The sequence below is a fragment of the Camelus ferus genome, chromosome 11 (assembly GCF_009834535.1).
Source record: "Camelus ferus isolate YT-003-E chromosome 11, BCGSAC_Cfer_1.0, whole genome shotgun sequence".
NCBI classification, from domain to species: domain Eukaryota; kingdom Metazoa; phylum Chordata; class Mammalia; order Artiodactyla; family Camelidae; genus Camelus; species Camelus ferus.
The window spans coordinates 62,278,830-62,300,513 of NC_045706.1; the positions used below are offsets into that span (position 1 = coordinate 62,278,830).

The window sequence follows — 21,684 nt, forward strand, 5'->3', positions numbered from 1 at the left end:
GATTAGGCGTTACCTGCAGGCATTTCAATGTATTAAAGATACAAGGAACAAAACCTGAGCAATACAGCCATTTATTTGGCTTTTACTTTAAAGTAATGGTTTTTTTTTTTTACCACTTTCACCAGCAGTATTGTTAGCACATTACTTTGTGTTATTATTTTTATTACTCCTTATTTTGATAAAAAGTGTAACAGCATTCAAAGCAGCAGTGCTGCCAGCAACAATTTTTCTTCCTGTGTTGCCATCTCTTCAGGGCCATTAGCAGTCTGCGCAGTGCGATTCAGGTTCCCTAATTAATTAGTTGGTCTTATAAAAATTCACCGTGGCAGAAATCTCTGTATGTGTGTGTATGTGTTATTAAGAGTTGAGCAAACTTCGATGGAGTTAGTTTGGAGTGAATAATAAAATGGTTCGCATGGGAAACCAACATACCTCCAAACAAACTTGCAGTATAACCAAACATTTCTTAATCTCTAAAACAGAGTAACACCTTACCTGTATCACGGGTTTGCTCTAAGAATCATTGGAGATAGTGAATATTATTCACTCTTTCATTGAACAAGCCTTTAAGTACCAATATGTACAAAACACTGTGGCAGGTGACAGGACGGTAAATCAGATGTTGCCCTTCCCTCAAGTAGCTTACGGTTTAGTAGAGTATGAAAGCCACGTTAAAAATGAAATTGATTGTCATGGCTGAAATACAGGATGGAGATTGGGTGCAAATGAGAATAACCATAAAAGGCTTTGTGGAATAGTTGCTATTTGAGTTGCATCTTGAAAGATGGTTAGGTGCACCTGATAGCCAAGTGTGGGAATGGTGGTGAGCAGAGCAAAGTAGGAGCAACGACAGAGCAGCCGAGTTCTGAAGCTGCAGGTGAAAGTGATTAGGGGATGAAAGTACCAGAGATGTTGCAGGATGGGATGAGGTATGTGTATAAATAAAATGGGGCTGGAAGGTGAGATGCATGGTCTTAGGAGCCTTTCTAAGGAGTCGTAATTTTATTCTATAGACAGTGGGAAGTCACTGGGGGCCTTGAGCTAAGAAATTACATGATCGGTTCTATATTTAAAAAAGATAACTGCTCCACATTCAGTGTCGTTAGGGAAATGCAAGTTAAAACAATGAGATACCACTACGTGCTTATTAGAATGGCAAACATCAAATGTTTGATGGTGAGGATGTAGAGCAACAGGAAATCTCATTCATTGATGGTGAAAATGCAAAATGGTACAGCCACTTTGGAAGATACTTCAGCAGTTTCTTGCAAAACTAAACACTATTACCATAAGATCCTGCAGTTTTGCTCATTGGTATTTACCCCCAGGATTAGAAAACTTATGTCCACACAAAAGCCTACACACAGATGCTTGTAGTGGCTTTATTTATAATTACCAAAACTTATACTCATCCAAGACCTGTCCTTCAGTAGGTGAATGGATAAATAAACTGTGGTACAGTCAAAACAGTGGAATATTATTCAGTGCTATAAAGAAATGAGCTGTACAAATCCATGAGAAAACATGCAGGAAACTTAAATGCATATTACTGAATGAAAGAAGCCAATCTGAAAAGGCAACATTCCAACTGTACGACATTCTAGAAAAGGCAGAACTGTGGCAGTGGTAAAAGGTTGGTAGATCAGTGGTTGCTACTGGTAGGAGAGAGGGATGAATGGGCAAAGCACAGAGGATTTTTAGGGCAGTGAAACTACTCTGTGTGTTACTATATTGGTGAGTACATGTTACTGTACGTTTGTGCAAATTAGTGAATGTACAACACCAATAATGAACACTAATGTGAACTATGAACTTTGAGTGATAATGATGTGTCAATGTAGGTTTGTCAATTGTAACAAATATACCACTGTGGTGTAGGATGTTGATATTGGGAGAGGCTGTGCATATGTGGAGGCAGGGAGTATATGAGGACTGTACTTTCTGCTCAATTTTGCTGTGAACCTAAAACTGCTCTAAAATGTAGTCTATTTAAAAGGAAAAAACCCCCATGCTTTAGACTAACTTGGATTCATTTCTCTCATTTTGTCTGAAATGGTGGTTTCGCTGTAATGCGTTCTAAAGTCAAATACGGAATAATTTTAGAACTTTGTGTGACCTCTCTTGCTTAAACATAGATAATTGACAGTAAAATAATTTTTAAACTATGTGATATGATACCCTAATCTAGTTTTTGTTAAACTTTCTTGTTCTAAAAAAGGTAACTGTTGCCATCCTAGAGAATGGATTGGAAGAGTGAAGGACAGGAGTCAGGGATTATATCAAAGCTACCGAAATTGCTCAATGGAGAACTAATGAAAGCCTGAACTAAGTCCTAATCAGTGTGGATGGACAGAGGGACAGATGACAGAAATAATATGTTGTACTGTTAGGACTGATCACTTCTAGATACCTTGGGGATAGAGGGAAAATCTAAAATGGTTCCTAGATTTCTGACTTGAGTGACTAGATTAGTGTTGGTACTCTTTACCAAGATAGGACTGTAGGATAAGAAGGAAGTTTGTAGGAAAGATGATTGGTTTTGGATATGTGGGATTTCAGATGTCTGTCTAGTATCCAGATTTCAGATGCCTATAGAAATCATGTCTGTAGAATGGAGATGTAGGTTGTTAATCGAACTACAATTTAAAAAAAACTGCTCCTTTGAACATATTGTTATGAAAATTGTAGTGACTTCATCTCATATCCTTTGGCAAAAAAAAAAAAGTAAAAATGTATCATCTGTTTTCTTCTTGATTCTTGCACTTCCCTAATGTTCAGCTGCTGTTCACCAAGCCATACAGATATTTTCCTCCCACTCTGAGGCTTTACCTATTCTGAAATACAGTGAAGAATTTACCTACCTTTAGGGATTACTTCCCAACTTACCTTATGAGGCCAATATTACACTGATGTCAAACCAGACAGACAGATAAAGAAAACTAGATCAGTAGCTCTATGGATTAAAAAAAAAACTTCAAAAAATATTAACAAACCAAATTTAGCAACATATATAAAGGATTATAAACCATGTACAAATAGATTTATCCCAGTAATGCAAGATTGTTTCAACATACTAAAAAATCAGTCAATATAATACACCATATTAATAGAATTAGAGGTAAAACCCACATTATCATCTCAATAGACAATGGAAAGAAAAGCATTTGACAAAACTCAACACCATGATAAAAAAAAAATACAGCTAAACAAAAAAGGAATAGAAGGGAACATTCTTAATCTGATAAATGTTGTCTATGAAAACCCCACAGCTAAAATCATACCTTATGGTGAAAGACTGAATGTTTTTCTCTACAATCAGGAAAAAGACAATAGTGTTTGCTTTTAACCACTTTTATTCAGCCTTGTGTTGGAGATTCTAGGCAGGGCAATTAGGTAAGAAAAGAAAATAAAGAGCATCTAGATTGGAGAAGAAGAAGTAAAAATTTGTATTTGTAGTTGACATGATCTTATATGTCGAAAATCCTAAGAAATTGACTAAAAAATCTAGAACTAGTAAAGAAGTTCAGCAAGGATTTAGTGTACAAGATCAATATATTAAAAACAATTGTATTTATAAACACTAGGAATAAACAATCTGATAATGAAACTAAGAACAATTTATAGTAGCATCAGAAAGAACAAAATTCTTAGGAATTTTTTAAAATGCAAAACATGTAATCTGAAAATTATAAAACATTGTTGAAAGCAATTAAAGAAGTTATAAATAAAAAATATATCCATGTTGATGGATTAGAAAGACTTAATATTGTTAATATGGTAATACTCTCCAAATTAAACTGCAGACTCACCACAGTCCTTATCAAAATCCCAAGTGGTGTTTTTTCAAAACAGACAAGCTGATCCTATGATTCATATGGAAATTCAAAGGACCCAGAATAGCCAACAGTCTTGGAAGAGAAGAACAAATTAGAGGACTCACACTTCCTGATCTCAAAACTTAACTACAAATCTACAGAGACAATGTGCTACTGGCATAAGGATAGACATGTAGATCAATGGAACAGAATCAAGGGACCGGAAGTAAGCCCTCACATTTTTGGTCAATTGGTTTTCAACAAGGGCATCAAAATAATTCAATGGAGATAGAACAATCTTTCTAATAAATGGTGTGAGACAACTGGTTATTGCAAAAGAATAAAGCTAGACCCCTATTTCACAATGTGCACAAAAATAAATTCAAAATAGAGTATAGACCTAAATGTAAGGGCTAAAACTGTACAATTCTTACCAATAGATACACAAGTTAATCTTTATTACCTTGAATTAGGCAAAGCTTTTAAAGTATGGCTTCAAAAGCATAAGCAACAAAAGAAAAATAGTCAAAGTGGTCTTCATTAAAATTAAAAACTATTGTGCTTCAAAGGGCACCATCAAGAAAGTTAAAAGGCAATCTACAAAATTGGAGAAAATATTTGCAAATCATGTATCTGTGAAAAGGCTTGTATTAAGGAACCATTAAAAACTCAATGGACAAAGGATCTGAATGGACTTTCTTAATAGACATTTTTTGTAAAGAAGGTATACAAATGACTAATAAGTACATAAAAAGGTGCTCAATATCATTAGTCATTAGAGAAAAGCAAATCACAACCACGAGACACTAATTCACACTCGCTAGGATGGCTTTAATCAAAAAACCAAAATGCATTGGCAAGGGTGTGAAGAAATCTGAACCCTTGTTCGTTGTTGGTAGGAGTGTAAACTGGTTCAAAACATTTTTGAAAACTGGTAGTCCCACGTTGCTAAACATGGGGTTACCACATAACCTAGCAGTTCCACTCCTAGATACATATGGAAGAGAAAGGAAAACATATGTCTACACACAAAGTTGTTATCAAACGTTCTTATACTATTATTCATAATAGCCAAAAATTGGGAACAACCCAGAATGCCCATCAACTGATGACTGGGTAAATAAATAACCTGTGGTATATTCATACAGTGGAATATTACTCAGCAATAAAGAAGAATGAAATACTGATTCATCCTAGAAAGTGAATGAACTTCGAATACATTGTGCTAAATGAAAGAAGCCAGTCACAAGAGATTACATATTGTATCATTCTGCTTGTGTGAATTGTCCAGAATAGGCAAAATTATAGAGTCAGGAAGTAGATTAGTGATTGCCTTGGTCTGAGAAAGAAAGGGAGAATTTAGGAGTATGTCTAAAGAGTATGAGATTCCTTGTTTGGATTGATGAAACTGTTCTAAAAATGGTTGTGATGATTGTACTATTTTGTGAACATATTAATACCCAGTAGATCTTACACTATAAATGGGTAACTTTTATGGTGTGTAAATCATATCTCAGTAAAATATTAAAAAGATATACTTTCCTTTCCAGGAATAATGTGTATCATTTGTCCTTTTAGTTTAAATTAAAGACTCCCCACCCCCTTTGCAAAGTTCTCACTGATTAATGGAAATTTATCAATATGATTATTCCTTTTAGAGGAATAGAGATTGTGTGTAATGTCTGTTACAGATATCAATCTCATCTCGATGCTATACTGATAGATGACTTCTGGGAACTTAAATGCTCATTGATTAACTAGTGAGTCCTACTTTAAAGGAATCTATTAAGATGATTGCTATTCCTTTTATTCAGTGTGATTCAGATGTACAGTGGCTACAACATTATACTTTGTATGGATTATGAAACATAATTTACGTGTTTTAAGAAAGGATATGCATAACTTTTTCATAGTCTTAAAAAGCTACACCTGCATGGTGAGTTCATTGGTTTAAATATCATTAAGAACAAAACAAATATTTGTTGAGCATGTAGTATATGTAAGTAACTGTCCAGAGTTCTGGTGAGATACAGAAAAATAGCACAAATATACCTGTTCTTAATAATCTTGACAGTCTAATTGGGAGAGTGATTTCAGAGACAAATGTGAAAAGTTCAGGATTAGACATGGCAAGCATTAAAATGGGTTCTAGGCTGTTTGGAAGATTTATATGGGCCAGAGTTGTTCAGAAAATCTTTATGGGGAAAAGAGACTTTCAGATAGGCTTTTAAAAAAAAAATTATTCTTGTTTTCTAGGTACAAAGCTCAAAACATGAACAACGATATATATTACCAATGTTCAAAGCTGATTTGGCTAGAACTGGAATACAGTTGCCTACAACATATTCCAGAGGAATTAGAAAAGTCAAAGTAATGGATAACAGAAAAGATCCTCCATTCTTCAATGAAGATAACGTGGGACCATTTTACTATAAACTTCCTTTCTATGATGCAATGGAGCTCTTCATTGAAACATTGACTGGAACATGTTTTGAGCTGAGAGTTTCACCCTTTGAAGCCGTTATTTCTGTGAAAGCAAAAATTCAAAGATTGGAAGGTACTAGTCTTTCTTTATTTTTGGAATATGAGGATTAAATTTGTTCATCACGAGTGTATAATAACTTTTTAGCTTTCCTTATGGAGAAATGTCAATCATACATGGAATTAGAAGAATTAGAAAATGAACCCATAAAACCCCCTACTCAGCTTCAACAGGTATCAGTTCATGAACTGTCTTATTTTGATTCCTGCACTTCCTTCACCCTGTTCCCTTTCTACCAGATTCCTTTGAAGCAAATCTCTGGCATCATGTTAATGGTGTGGAATAATATTTTAGAAGTTTTTCAACAGATTATGATGATGTGTGTATTCTGCCATAACTATCTTACACTTACTTTTAATGGGAAATAATAATCAAATTCCCTTTTAGTGACCTTGTTTGCTTTCTACAGTGTTTTGTGAATCCTTTTCTTTTTTTAAAGGAGATTTATTGAGAAGCATTTTTGGCTCTCATTTACACAGATTTGAAGTTTCCTCAGTATAGCAGAGATACTGAATATTGTATAATACCTCTTTTGTGGTTTGTTTATTTGTGGAAAGTGTTATAAATTACTTTGTGTTAAAATTGGTCTTTTCTTTGTAATTGGCAGGGTTCTTTTTGATGGGTGGGGTTTACAATGCAAGCAGTATTTAATTTGAAACCAGCTCTGGGAAACATGCTGAGAGATGTGGGAAAAATTCATGTTAGAGATCCCCTTCAGCTTTAGCCTAGCTGACCCGTATCTTCTACACATGGTGCATTCTGGAATCTGAATGTTTGTGGAAGATTTTCTTTATCTGCATATTTGGAAATATAGAGTTTTTGTGTTTGGGAGACAAGCCTATATTCTTATACTGAAAGGCCTTCACTTAAACTGGGTTTTACAACGCAAATTGCATTTGACATAAAAACCATCTCTAGGAAACATACTGAGAAATGTGGAAAAATTGTTGTTAGAGATTCCTTTCCACTTCAGGCTAGGTGAAGGCAGAGTTCTGAAACAAGTGGTATTTGCCATTTATAGTTGTTAAAATCCAGTAAAGATTAGGAAATTAAATTGTTTGATATAAGACTAAATGGATCTTTGATTTTTGAGCCAGCTGGAGCTTGCTTGTAATACAAAGGCACTGTGCTCTAGCTCAGTTTTAAGTTCAAAATTGCAGAAGAATGAGGAGGGTTGGAATTTTTTTTATCTTTGTAAAGTCAAGGATCCTGATATGAGCTTTTGAATATTTGCTATTCCTCCAGTAACTAACATCTGTTGAAGTTAGCGGCCAGTCCACTGACCACATCAGTACATCCACTAATGGCATATGAAGCTTTCGTCCCCCCAAATGATTTGGTGAGATATGGAGTCAGGAGAGTTTATTTTTACTTTGTTCTCCTTTTTCATTTATATGATGGTACAATGGTATCTTTTTAGGATCAGGAAGATAAAAACAACAACAACAACTCCTTGTGTTCCAAATAATCTCTGCATTTCCCCCCCTTTCATGCATTTTGAATAATCTCCATGCAGCAAAAGCACTCTAGAGAGCATCCTGTCTCTCATGTCAGAAGAGTAAATGTGGGCTTAAAGATGATTAGGGACTTGTCCAAGGGAAATATTTACTGACAGATTGGGACCAGAGCCAAGATGTCGGCTTCTTGTTCTCTGTAGGAGGAGATGTTGTCAGGGTAAAAGCAGTGGCTTTATAGTTATTAGACAGCTGAATCCTAGTTTAGACACTTACAAAACAAATATTGCAGTTGGGAAACTGAATGATGTAATATGTAAAATCTCTGTTGTCTTTGTCTGCTTGGGCTGTCATAAGAACATACTATACACAGGGAGGCTTAAACAACAGAAATTTATTTTCTCACGGTTCCAGAGGCTGAAAGTCTGAGATCAGGATACCGGCATGGTTAGGTTTTGGTGAGGCTTTCTTCCTGTCTTGTAGACAGGCACCTTCTAGCATGGAGCATCTCTTATAAGGGCACTGATCCCACCATAAGGGCCTCAACCCTCATGACCTCATCTAAACCTAATTATCTCCCAAAGGCGCCGTCTCCAAGCACCATCACATTGGGGGTTAGGACTTCAAGATATACATTTTGGAGGCACGCAGTTCAGTCTGTGGCATGTACCAGTAGTGGTCAATAGATACAAATTCCTATCCCCGTTAGTCATCTTTACAGCCCTCACTCCCCCCATTCTTCTTTTCCTCCTATTCTCCGTGTTTTCTTGTAACTTCTTGCAGCCCATGGGCAGTGACAGTCATTCTGTTCTATAGGAGGCTTCAAGAGGGCATCCTTCATGAAAAGTGAACTTTAATCCTTTTCTAGGTGATCTTTCTGTTTCTACCCAGGAAGACATTTGGGGATAACATAGTGAGTGAGACTCTCCAAGACAGAGGGAAATGGATTACATAGATTAGGAAGGCAGAGGTGACACAGCTGAGTAATCCTTCAGGGAGATGGTTGCTCTGCCAGACTGCTTCTCCTTTTGAGCAGCTTCTGGTAAGTTGGAGATAGAAGGAGATAGGAGGGGAGGTGGAGGGGACTGTGGAGAAAGGCTTGAAGGAGTGTGCTGGTTTAGGAATGGTGAGACTGTAGGAAGAAAGGAGCAGTACCCACAGCGTGACTTTAAGTGAGCCTTGAAGGGACAGGAGCACTGTTTTGTCTCTTCAGACTGTATTTTGTCTTGTCCTGTAGGATTACAATGACTTGTAATTTTTTGCTGAAAGCATGGTGTACCGTATCAGGTAACAGTAACCATCTACCAGTGCTTTATATGGAGTAGCTCGGCACAGTCCTGCAAGCGTGAGGCAGAGTTTTGCGTCTGTCATGTTTGTGGTGTTCCTCCCCCCTGCCTTTTTTAACAGCACATAAAATAATTTATTAAACAAGCTTATGTGCAGGTAATTGCATCACTAAAAGTATGTTGTAGGAATATACAAAAAAAGTGTGAGGGTATATTTTTCTGGTGAACTTCTAAACTGAGGATTATTATCAGGCAAAAGGGAAAAATAGTAATTTGCTAATTAGCAATATATATTAGGACCTTTTTACCACCTTTAAATACAGTGCTTTATGTAATTTATGATATAGTGTGAATTTTTGTATTAATTGATGAGCAGTTGGACTGTGCTTAATGTTTGCTGTAGCTGTAAATGCCAGAGGCTTCAAATTCCTCTAGTTCCCTTGTTTTGTCTTTGCTGTTGTCTTTAGGTTTCCTTGAGAACTCCTCCTTCGAAAGAATCTGTATCCTGAATCTCTTTCGGTTTTAATCCAATGTTATTAAACTACAGTTGGTTAGTGTGGTGGTAAAGTATTAAGGGAGGGGGAACCTTCCCTATTATCTAATGATTAAATCTGTCTTTTAGTGGGCCCATGTCCCTGGGCTGTCACCTTCAAAGTGTTTCTTAGCTTCTCACCTCTCCTCACCCCACAATGAACTTAGGTGAGGTAGGAAGCCTGGAAAGGTCTGGAATCTGTGAAATATCTTTCTCCCAGGTGGGATAAGGCTCTGATAAAGTGAGTTGGCCTTTATTATGGAGAATGCTCTGGGATTTTTCATAATGTTTGTGTTCCCCCTCCCTCTGCCTGAGCTGCAAGGAAATCTTTCTTGATTCTTCAGAGAAAGAACCTGATGGAGTTTCTAGAGATAAAACTGTCAAAAGTGTGGTAGCACCACTAAGACTGAGGCCCCCAGGAATTCCTCAGTCTCATGCTAGTCCATACTCAGTCTCCAGTAGTTCATGAAACTACCATTTAAGTGTTCCTTCCAACCGGCTGGTTAGCTCAGTTGGTTAGGGCGTGGTGCTGGTAAGTGTTCCTTCCAGTTTATGTCTCTAGAGCTTCTGCTTCCAGTAAGTGGATCATGGCTGCACCTGTTTGGATTTTCCTATCTCTGTAGATTTAAGGGTGGTGGTTTGCCCTCCTACCTCATTTCTCTGATGGCTCCAAGAAAAGTTGTTCTTTTTCAGTTTATTCAGCTTTATTCTTGTTGTAAGGATGGGAGTGGCAACTTACATGCTCTTTACATGTTGTAACTGAAGCTGAAATTGTCAACTTTCTTTTTAATATAACCATTTATGACTTAAAATTTCTTTCCGAGAACTGTATTAGCTATATACTGCATGTTTTTTCTTAAGTTGAATTTTATTCTCAGTGTTTGTTTTGCCGAAAATATTTTATTTTGTTTAAAAATCGTAAGAGCAGCTCTGCAACCACATTATATATAGGATTAGATAGATTTGATCACTTTTACAGTTTATTCTGATCAATAATATTGAACAAGATCTAGCATACACCTTCATTCCATTTTTAATGAAGATATAATTTACATATTGTGAAATTCACCATTTTTAGTGTTAGTTTTCTAGGGCTGCTATAACAAGGTACCACAAACTGAGTGGCATAAAGAATAGAAATGTATTATGTCACAATTTTAGAGGCTAAAATCCCAAAGTCAAGGTGTTGGCATTATTGGGTCCTTCTGAGAGCTCTTAGAGGAAATCTGTACCATGTCTAGCTTCTGGGAATCTCTCTTGTTCCTTAGCTTGTAGAAACATCACTCCAATCTTCTTAATCATCCTGTGTACGTCTCTCTCTTTCTCCAAATTTCCCCCTTTTATAAGGACACTAGTCATATTGGATTAGGGCCCTCCTTAATAAACTCATTTTAACTTAATTATATCTGTAAAAGCCCTATCTCCAAGTAAGGTCAGATCCTAAGGTAGTAAGGGTTAGAACTTAAATATATGAACTCTTGGGAGACACAGTTCAACCCATAACTAGCATATAGTTCTGTCGTTATTGACAAACATTACTGTCCCATAACTACCACCACAATCAAGATACAGAACAGTTCCATTGTCCACAAAAATTCTCCTGTGCCCTTGTAGTCAATATCTTCCTGTAAGCTTGGCTCCTGGCATCCACTAATCTGTCTCTGTCCTTATAATTTTACCTTTTCCAGAATTTCATGTAACTGTATATAACAGTATTTGGCCTTTTGAGTCTGCTTTCTTTCTCTTATATATAATACATAATGCATTTGAGCTTTATTCATATTGTTCCATATATCAATACAAATAGTGCATTCTGTTTATGGCCAATTAGTGTTCCATTGTGTGGATATACTACACTTATTCGTTCCCAAATTGAGGGACACTTGGTTTGTTTTCAATTTTTGGTGATTATGAATAAAGTAATTTTAACTTTACAGTTTTTTATGGGTGCATAGGTTTTCGTATCACCTGGGTAAATACCTAGGAGTGGAATTGCTGAGTTGTGTAGTAAGTGTTTATTTAATTTAATAAGAAACTGCCAAACTGTTTTCTAGCGTGGCTGTACCAGTTTGTATTTCTGTGAGTAATGTCTGAAGTTCTAGTTGCTTTGTATCATGAGAACGTGGTATTGTCTGGGTTGTTTTTGTTTCTTTTTTGCTATTCTACTAGATCTTGGTGATATCCCATTATAGTTTTAATTTGTATCTCCTTACCTAGTGATTTTTAGCATACTTTTATTTGCTTATTGATTATGTTTTGGTGAAATGTCTATTCGGTCTTTGGTGAAGTGTCAATTTCAATCAGTATTCAATCAACATTAAAAAAATTAAGTTGTGGGTAAATCTAAATAAACGTTTACTTAATAAAACAATGAAGATTTGAAAAACTGAATTAAAAATCCTGGAAGCAATGACATACAAGTCAGTTGTTTGTAATGAGAATGGTAAGGCTTCCAGCATTGTTCATGAGGAGGTTAAAGATGTGATTACCTTTAGACTTTATTTTATTAAATATGATAATTTAAAGTTTCTAAATTAATCACTAGACATTAGAAATAGAGATGTATAATTTCCAAATGACAGAATTGCCTGACCTTCTTCCATCTGTTTAAATACATAAAGGAAGCAGGTAGTTAGAACAATTGCAAAGCACAAAATAAGGTAGTAAAAATGAATAGAAATGTCAGTAATCCCTAAAATGTAAAGTGGATAAAAGTCTCTATTGAAAAACCACCATTGACAGAATGGTTTAAAAAAACTCATGTGAAATACTGTTTGTAAGAAACCTAATCTACAAATATAAGGACCCCAAAATGTTGAAAGCAAAAGAATTGAAAAGGTATACCAGGAAAATACTAACCTGAAGAAAGCTGGTATTTCTGTATTAATAAAGTTACTTATAAAATACATTCTGAAGTAAAACATGTGAACAAGTCATGTAGAGGGATGTTCATAGTAGTCTTTTTGATAATGTCAAAAATCTAGTAACAACTCAAATGACTACACTAGAATAGATAAATTGTGGTATACGTAAATATATGTGTCATACACTGGAGTCAAATTCTATGAAATAGTCTACAACAGGAAAAAGTAATGGAATAATAACTTCATACATGACATGGATAAATTAAAAAATGGTGAATTAAAAAAAGCAAATCATAGAGGAACACACATGCTATGATTCCACTTATATGAAGATCAGAAAGTGGCAAAGAAACAATGCCATGTATTGAAATAAAGCAGTAACAAAAAGCAGAAGGATAATCCACACCAAATTTGGAATGATAATTACTCGGGGTGGAGGGAAGAGGATGCAGCTGGGAAGAAGCATGGAGGATTCTTTTTTTTCTTCCATATCCTTGTTAACACTTGGTATGGTCAGTCTTCTTTAGTCATTCTAATAGGCATTTAGTGATACCTCATTGTGGTTTTAATGTGCATTTCCCTAATGACTAGTTATATCGAGCATCTTCATGAACTTAATTTACTCCTTTAAAAAAATCTGTTTTTTTAATTTTCTTTGTTGAGTTCTAAGAATTCTTTATTCTGAGTACAGGTTTTTAATCATATACACATTTTGCTGAGATTTTCTTCTATACTGTGACTTGCCTGTTTATTCTCTTAACAATGTCTTTTGAAGAGCATAAATGTTAATTTGCTGAAGTCCTATTTTTAAAATTTTTTATGGATGTGGATGTCATACTTAATAAATCTTTGTCTAGTCTGAGGTCACAAAAATTTCTGTATTTTCCTGGAAAGTTTCAATTATAATGATTTTTAAAATATTAAGCCAGCAATCCTAGAATTAACTTTACTTGATCATGTTGTGTTATCTTTTCAATATGTTGTTGAATTGTTTGCCGAAATTTTGTGTTAGAATTTCTGTCTTTGTTCGTAAAAGATACTGATTTTATCTTGTAATGTCTGGTTTTGGTGTCAGGGTAATACTGCCCCCACTGAATGAACTGGGACTATTCCTTCCTTTCCAGCCTTTGGGTAGAGAGTAGAATTGGTATTATATCCTCAAACGTGAAGCTTTCTCTTTAATAAATATGGAGCTCTTCAGGGTATCTTTTTCTCCTTGAGTATACTTGAGTAGCCTGTGTCTTTCAGGGATTGTGTTTATCTGTTGTTGAATTTTATTGGCATAGAGTTTATAATTCCCTTATTCATTCAGTATCTGTAGAATCTGTAGTGATGTCACCCCTCTCATTCCCAATACTGGTATTTTGCATATTATTAGAAAAAAATCAGTCTTTATTAATTTTAATGAACTTTTAAAGAATCAGATTTTGCTTTCATTGATTTTCTCTCTCGTTTTTTCTGTTTTCTATTTCATTGATTTCTATTTTGGTTTTATAAATTATGTTTTGGCTTACTTTGGGTTTAATTTGCTCTTTTTCTAATTTCTTTTTTCCCCCATGGCCAATCTTGTTTAATCATACCCAATGACTTTCCCCCTCCATATTATTTTGAAGTAAATTCCAGCTTATCATTTCATTCATAAATATTGCAGTGTCTGTCTCTAAAAGATTAGATCTCTTTTCCTTAAACGTTACATTATTACACCTGAAAAAGTAAAATAATTCCTTAATAACATCAGATATCCTGTCAGCCATCAGGTTTTCAAATGTCTCATAAATGTAAGTTTTTTTTAGTTTTTCATTTTTTAATTTAACCATTTTTTAAATTGAGGTATAGTTAATTTATAGTGTTAGTTTCAGGTGTACAGCAAAGTGATTGCTATATATAAATTCACATATATATTATTTTTCAGGTTTTTTTCCATTCTAGTTTATTACAGATATTGAATATACTTCCCTGTGCTATACAGTAGGTCCTTGTTACTTATCTATTTAATATATAGTAGTGTGTATATGTTAATCCCAAACTCCTAATTTATTCCTTCCTCGTGCCATACCACCTCCATCCCCCCACTTTCCCCCTTGGTAGCCATAAGTTTGTTTTCTATGTCTGTGAGTCAATTTCGGTTTTGTAAATAAGTTTGTTTGTATCATTTTTCCAGGTTCTGCATATAAATTTTATCAAATGATATTTGTCTTTGTCTGACTTTACTTAATGTGATAATCTCTGGGTCCATCCATGTTGCTGCAAATGGTATTATTTCATTCTTTTTTATGGTTGAGTAGTATTCCATTGTGTGTGTACGTGTGTGTGTATATATTAAATATACCACAACTTCTTTATCTAGTCATCTGTCAGTGGACATTTAGATGGCTTCCATGTCTTGCCTATTGTAAATAGTGCTGTTTTGCACATTGTGGGGTATCTATCTTTTTGAATTACAGTTTTCACTGGATATATGCCCAGGAGGGGGATTGCTGGATCATATAAGTCTGTTTTTAGTTTTTTAAGGAACCTCCATTCTGTCCTCTATAGTGGCTGCACCAAACTACAGTCCCACCAACAGTGTAGGAGTTTCCTTTTTCTCCACACTCTCTTCAGGATTTATTATTTTTAGACTTTTTAGACTTTTCAGCCATTCTGACTGGTGTGAGGTGATACCTCATTGTAGTTTTGATGCATGTTTCTCTAATAATTAGCAATATTGGGCATTTTTTGATGTGCCTGTTGGTCATCTGTGTGTCTTCTTTGGGGAAATGTCTATTTAGGTCTTCTGCTGAGTTTTTGTTGTTATTGTTAATCTTTTTTTTAAAATTGAAGTGTAGGCAGTTTATAGTGTTAATTTCTGATGTACATAGTGATTCAGTTTTTTTATTCAATTTTATATATATATATTTTCATATTCTGCTCGTTTTTTGATTTGGTTGCTTGTTTTTTGATATTAAGCTGTATGAGCTATCTGTATATTTTGGAAATTAATCTCTTGTTGGTTGCATCATTTGCAAATATTTTCTTCCATTCTGTAGGTTGTGTTTTCATTTTGTTGATTGTATCCTTAGCTGTGCAAAAGCTTTTAGCTTTAATTAGGTCCCATTTGTTTATTTTTGCTTTTATTTCCATTACTCTAGGAGCTCATTCAAAAAAAATATTGCTGTGCTTTATGTCAGAGTGTTATGCCTAAGTTTTCCTCGAAAAGTTTTATAGTATCTCGTCTTACATTTAGATCTTTAATCCATTTTGAGTTTATTTTTTATATGATATTAGAGAATGTCCTAATTTCATTCTTTTACAGGCAGCTGTCCAGTTTTCTCAGGACTTATTGAAGTGACTCTTTTCTCCATTATATATTCTTGCTTCCATTGTCGTAGATTAATTGACTGTAAGTGCGTGGGTTTATTTCTGAAGTTTCTATCCTGTTCCGTTGATCTATGTGTCTGTTTTTATGCCAGTACCGTATAGTTTTGATTATGGTGGCTTTGTAGTGTAGTCTGAAGAAGGGATAGTTATTCCCCCAGCTCTGTTCTTCTTTCTTAAGATTGTTTTGGCTATTTGGGGTCTTTTGTGTTTTCCTTAGAAATTTTAACTTTTTTTTTTGTTCCAGGTCTGTGAAAAATGTCATTGGTAATTTGATAGGGATTGCATTCAATCTGTGTATTGCTTTGGTAACATGGCCATTTTAACAATATTGATTTTTCCAGTCCAAGAACATGGTATATTCTTCCATCTGTTTCTGTCATCTTCAATTTCTTTCATCAGTGTTTTACAGTTTTTGGAGTACAGGTCCTTTGCCTCCGTAGGTAGGTTTATTCCTAGGTATTTTATACTTTCTGATGTGATAGTAAATGGGATTGTTTCCTTAATTTCTTTTCCTGCTGTTTCATTGTTAGTGTGTAGACATGCAACAGATTTATGTATATGAATTTTGTATCCTGCAACTTTACCAAGTTCATTGATGAGCTCTAGTAGTTTTCTGGTTGGTTCTTTAGGATTTTCTATGTATAGTATCATGTCATCCTTAAACAGTGACAATTTTACTTCTTTTCCAATTTGGATTCCCCATATTTCTTTTTCTTCTCTGATTGCTGTGGCTAGGACTTCCAAAATTATGTTGAATGAAATTGCAGGAGTGGGCTTTCTTGTCTTGTTCTTGATCTTAGAGGAAATGCATTCAGCTCTTCCCCATTAAGTATGATGTTAGCTGTGGGTTTGTCATATATGGCTTTTATTATGTTGAGGTATGTTCGATCTGTGCCCACTTTCTGGAGAGTTTTTATCATAAATGGATATTGAATTTTATCAAAGCTTTTCCTGCATTTATTGAGATGATCATATGGTTTTTATTCTTCAGTTTGTTAATGTGATATATCACATTGATTTATTTGCAGATATTGAAAAACGCTTGCATCCCTGGGATAAATCCCACTTGATCATGGTGTATGATCATTTTAATGCATTGTTGGAGTCAATTTGCTAGTATTTTGTTGAGAATTTTTACATCTATATTTATAAGTGATATTGGCCTGTAATTTTTTGTGTGTGTGATATCTCTCTGGTTTTGGTATCAAGGTGATGGTGGCTTCATAGTACGATATTGGTAATGTTCCTTCCTCTGCAATTTTTTGGAATAATTTCAGAAGGATAGGTTTAACTCTTTTCTAAATGTTTGATAGAATTTGTCTGTGAAGCCATCTGGTCCTGGACTTTTATTTTTGGGGCATTTTTAAGTACTGATTTGATTTAAGTACTGGTAATAGGTCTATTCATATTTTCTATATCTTCTTGGTTCAGTTTTGGCAAATTGTACCTTTCTAAAAAGTTGTCCATTTCTTCTAGGTTGTCCTTTTTGTTGGTATAGTAGCTCATAGTAGCCACTTATGATCCCTTGTAGTTCTGTGGTATCAATTGTAACTTCTCCTTTTTCATTTCTGATTTTATTAATTTGGGGCCTCTCCCTTTTTTTCCTTGATGAGTCTGACTAAAGGTTTATCAATTTTGTTTATCCTGTCCTTTTCTTTTCATTCTTTTTTTTATTAAGGAAGTTAAACTTCTTCCTAGGGGGAGGAGGTAATTAGGTTTATTTATTTACTAATGGAGGTACTGGGGATTGAACCCAGGACCTCATGCTTGCTAAGCAATCACTCTACCGCTGAGCTATACCCTCCCTCTCAATTTTGTTTATCTTTTCAAAGAACTAGCTTTTGGTTTCATTGATCTTTTCTATGTTTTTTAGTCTCTATTCCATTTACTTATGCTCTAATCTTTATGATTTCTTTTACTAACTTTGGGTTTTGTTTCTTCTTCTTTCTCTAGTTGCTTTAGATGTAACATTAGATTGTTTATTTGATATTTTTCTTGTTTCTTCAGGTAAGCTTTTATCACTATAAACTCCCCTCTTAGAACTGTTTTTGCTGCATCACAGATGTTTTGAATTATTGTGTTTTCATTCTATTTTTAATTTCTTAATTGAATATTGTCAGTTACAATGTGTCAACTTCTGGTGTACAGCATAATGTCCCAGTCATGCATATATATACACACATATATTTGTTTACATATTCTTTTTCATTAAAGGTTATTACAAGATATTGAATGTAGTTCCCTGTGCTATACAGAAGAAATTTGGGCTTTTTAAATCTACTGTTATGTGTAGTGGCTAGCATTTGCAAATCTCAAACTCCCAAATTTATCCCTTCCCCTCCCTTTTCCCCTGGTAACCATAAGATTGTTTACTATGTCTGCAGGTATGTTTCTGTTTTTTAGATTAGTTCATTAGTGTCCTCTTTTTTTTTTTTTTTTTTTTTAGATTCCACATATGAATGATATCATATGGCATTTTTCTTTCTCTTTCTGGCTTACTTCACTAAGAATGACAATCTCTAGTTACATCCATGTTGCTGCAATGGCATTTTTATTAAAAAATTATTTTATTGAGTTATAGTCACTTTACAATGTTGTGTCAACTTCCAGTGTAAAGCACAATTTTTCAGTTATACATGAACATACATACATTCATTGTCACATTCTCTTTCGCTGTGAGCCACCACAAGATCCTGTATATATTTCCCTGTGCTACACAGTACAATCTTGTCTATCTGGTCTACACTTTGAAATCCCAGTCTGTCCATTCCCACCTCCCGTCCCCCTGGCAACCACAAGTTTGTATTCTATGTCTATGAGTCTGTTTCTGTTTTTTATGTATATATGTATGTATGTATGTATTTGTTTGTTTGTTTGTTTATTTATTTATTTATTTATTTTAGATTCCACACGTGAGCGATCTCATATGGTATTTTTCTTTCTCTTTCTGGCTTACTTCACTTAGAATGACATTCTCCAGGAGCATCCATGTTGCTGCAAATGGCGTTATGTTGTCAGTTTTTATGGCTGAATAGTATTCCATTGTATAAATATACCACATCTTCTTTATCCAGTCATCTGGTTTTTTTTAAACATTTTTTATTGACTTATAATCTTTTTACAATGTTGTGTCAAATTCCAGTGTAGAGCACAATTTTTCAATTATACATGAACATATATATATTCATTGTCACATTCCTTTCTCTGTGAGCTACCATAAGATCTTGTATATATCTCCCTGTGCTATACAGTATAATCTTGTTTATCTATTCTACAATTTTGAAATCCAAGTCTATCTCTTCCTACCCCCCACCCCCTAGGCAACCACAAGTCTGTATTCTATGTCTATGAGTCTATTTCTGTTCTGTATTTATGCTTTGTTTGGTTTTTTGGTTTTTTTGTTTTGTTTTGTTTTGTTTTAGATTCCACATATGAGCGATCTCATATGGTATCTTTCTTTCTCTTTCTGGCTTACTTCACTTGGAATGACATTCTCCAGGAGCATCCATGTTGCTGCAAATGGCGTTATGTTGTCGGTTTTTATGGCTGAGTAGTATTCCATTGTATAAATATACCACATCTTCTTTATCCAGTCACCTGTTGATGGACATTTAGGCTGTTTCCATGTCTTGGCTATTGTAAATAATGCTGCTATGAACATTGGGGTGCAGGTGTCATCCTGAAGTAGGGTTCCTTCTGGATATAAGCCCAGGAGTGGGATTCCTGGGTCATATGGTAAGTCTATTCCTAGTCTTTTGAGGAATCTCCATACTGTTTTCCTCAGTGGCTGCGCCAAACTGCATTCCCACCAGCAGTGTAGGAGGGTTCCCTTTTCTCCACAGCCTCTCCAGCATTTGTCACTTGTGGATTTTTGAATGATGGCCATTCTGACTGGTGTGAGGTGATACCTCATTGTATTTTTGATTTGCATTTCTCTGATAATTAGTGATATTGAGCATTTTTTCATGTGTCTATTGATCATTTGTATGTCTTCCTTGGAGAATTGCTTGTTTAAAGGTCTTCTGCCCATTTTTGGATTGGGTTGTTTGCTTTTTTCTGATTAAGTCATACGAGCTGCTTATATATTATGGAGATCAAGCCTTTGTCTGTTTTTTTTTTATCACTGAGTAGTATTCCATTGTATAAATATACCGTAGCTTCTTTATCCAGTCATCTGTCAATGGTCATTTAGGTTGCTTCCATGTCTTGGCTATTGTGTATAGTGCTACTGTGAACATTGAGGTACATGTATCTTTTTGAATTAGAGTTCCCTCTGGATATATGCCCCAGGTTTGCTGGATCATATAGTAATTCTATTCTTAATGTTTTGAGAAGCCTTCATGCTGTTTTCCACTGTGGCTGCACAGTTTTATATTCCCACTAGTAAGGCACAGTGTTCCAGCTTCTCCATATCCTTACCAACACTTGTTATTTTCTTAGGTTGATAGTGGACATCCTTATGGGTATGATATCTCATTGTGGTTTTGATGTGCAGTTCTCTGATGATTAGTGATGTTGACTATCTTTTCATGTACCTGTTGGCCATCCGTATTTCTTCTTTGGGGGAAATGTCTCTTCAAGTCTCTTTGCTCATTTTAAAATCACATTGTTTTCTTGTTGAGTCCACTCTAATTCTTTTGCCTTATAAGTTGTTTGATTTTTTTTTATGCAACTGTTGGAGATTTTATCTTTGTCATTGAAATCAAATAGTTTTATTCTTAGGATATGTCTTGGGCACAATAGTTCTGGGTTAATTTTCCCAGATACCTAGTGGGTCCTTTTAATGTGTAGATTCAGGTCTTCTATTTCTGGAAATATTCCAGGATTATAGTTCTAAATATTAGTTCTGTTCCACTATTTTGTTTTTCTTTTTTAGGGGCTTTGATAATATGAATATTATTCCTTCTTGGCCTGTCTTCCATTCCTACTACTTTCTCTCTGACCCTTTTTCCTTCCTTATGTCATTTTCATACTCTTTACTGTTTTCCTACCTTGTCCTTTACTAAGTGTTTATCTGAGTATATTATCTTTTGGTGTCTTGTAGTTTATTCTTTATTTTTGGGGTAATTTTGTCTTTTTCCTCTATTTCTTTTCTGAGTTCAGTCAGCAATCTTTTTCATTCCCCTTCCTGCTTGGACATTTTCTACTCTTTAATTTTTGAATTTTTGATTCAGAGTGGTTTTTTGGATCTTCAAATGCTTGAGTATGTTTAACTCTGCTTGAGGAGTGACCTTTCAGTTTTCTTTTGCTTCATGGTTATTTTTCTGGGTAAAATTTACCGTGGTTGATAGATGTGGAATTTTGTTTTTTAGATTTTACTATTAACTCTGTATGGATTTGTTAATTTTTTTCTCCTGTTGATTTTTGTGATATTTGTATGTTTTATAGATACTACTTAATGGTACTCTGTCAGTATAACAATGTCCAGATATTTTAATAGATGTTTTATGTCTGTTTTGTCATGATGGTGGGGAGTGGGAGCAGTTGTGAGTCCTCCAGTTTTGTGGTTCTCTTTTGTCTTGAAGGACTGTAAGTTTTTACCCTTTTCTCCCTTTCCCCCTGACCACTGAACTACTAAGGGATGCTCTTCCTTTGTTGCTGTGAGCCTCCTGCAGAAGCTCCTTCAAGCTGCTTGGCTTTAAAGTCCTTTCCTTGTAGGTAGTATTCCAATCTGAGTCCTTTTGGTAGACTTTTCAGACTTAGAAAATGCCTTCTTTCTTACTGTGGTTTTGTACTGAACTTGTATACTGTCACTAGCTTCCGTCTCTAACTCCTCCAGAGTTTGTTAATCAGCGCTGCAGGAGCAGGATCATGAGACTTCCCACACTGGCATA

The 21,684-nt window shown here is 34.9% G+C and overlaps 1 protein-coding gene across 7 annotated transcripts in view; it reads left to right on the forward strand.

The window, feature by feature from the left end:
• ZFAND4 (zinc finger AN1-type containing 4) overlaps positions 1 to 21,684 on the forward strand; it is a 61,154-nt gene that overhangs the window by 1,832 nt on the left and 37,638 nt on the right. For all 7 annotated transcript variants that reach the window (XR_004324052.1, XM_032491706.1, XM_032491704.1 and 4 more), the window contains exon 2: positions 6,072 to 6,372. Coding sequence is in view for 6 of the 7 variants with exons in the window: in XM_032491706.1 (XP_032347597.1) it covers positions 6,111 to 6,372 (262 nt within the window). In the remaining variant the exon portion in view is untranslated. The remainder of the gene's footprint in view (positions 1 to 6,071; positions 6,373 to 21,684) is intronic.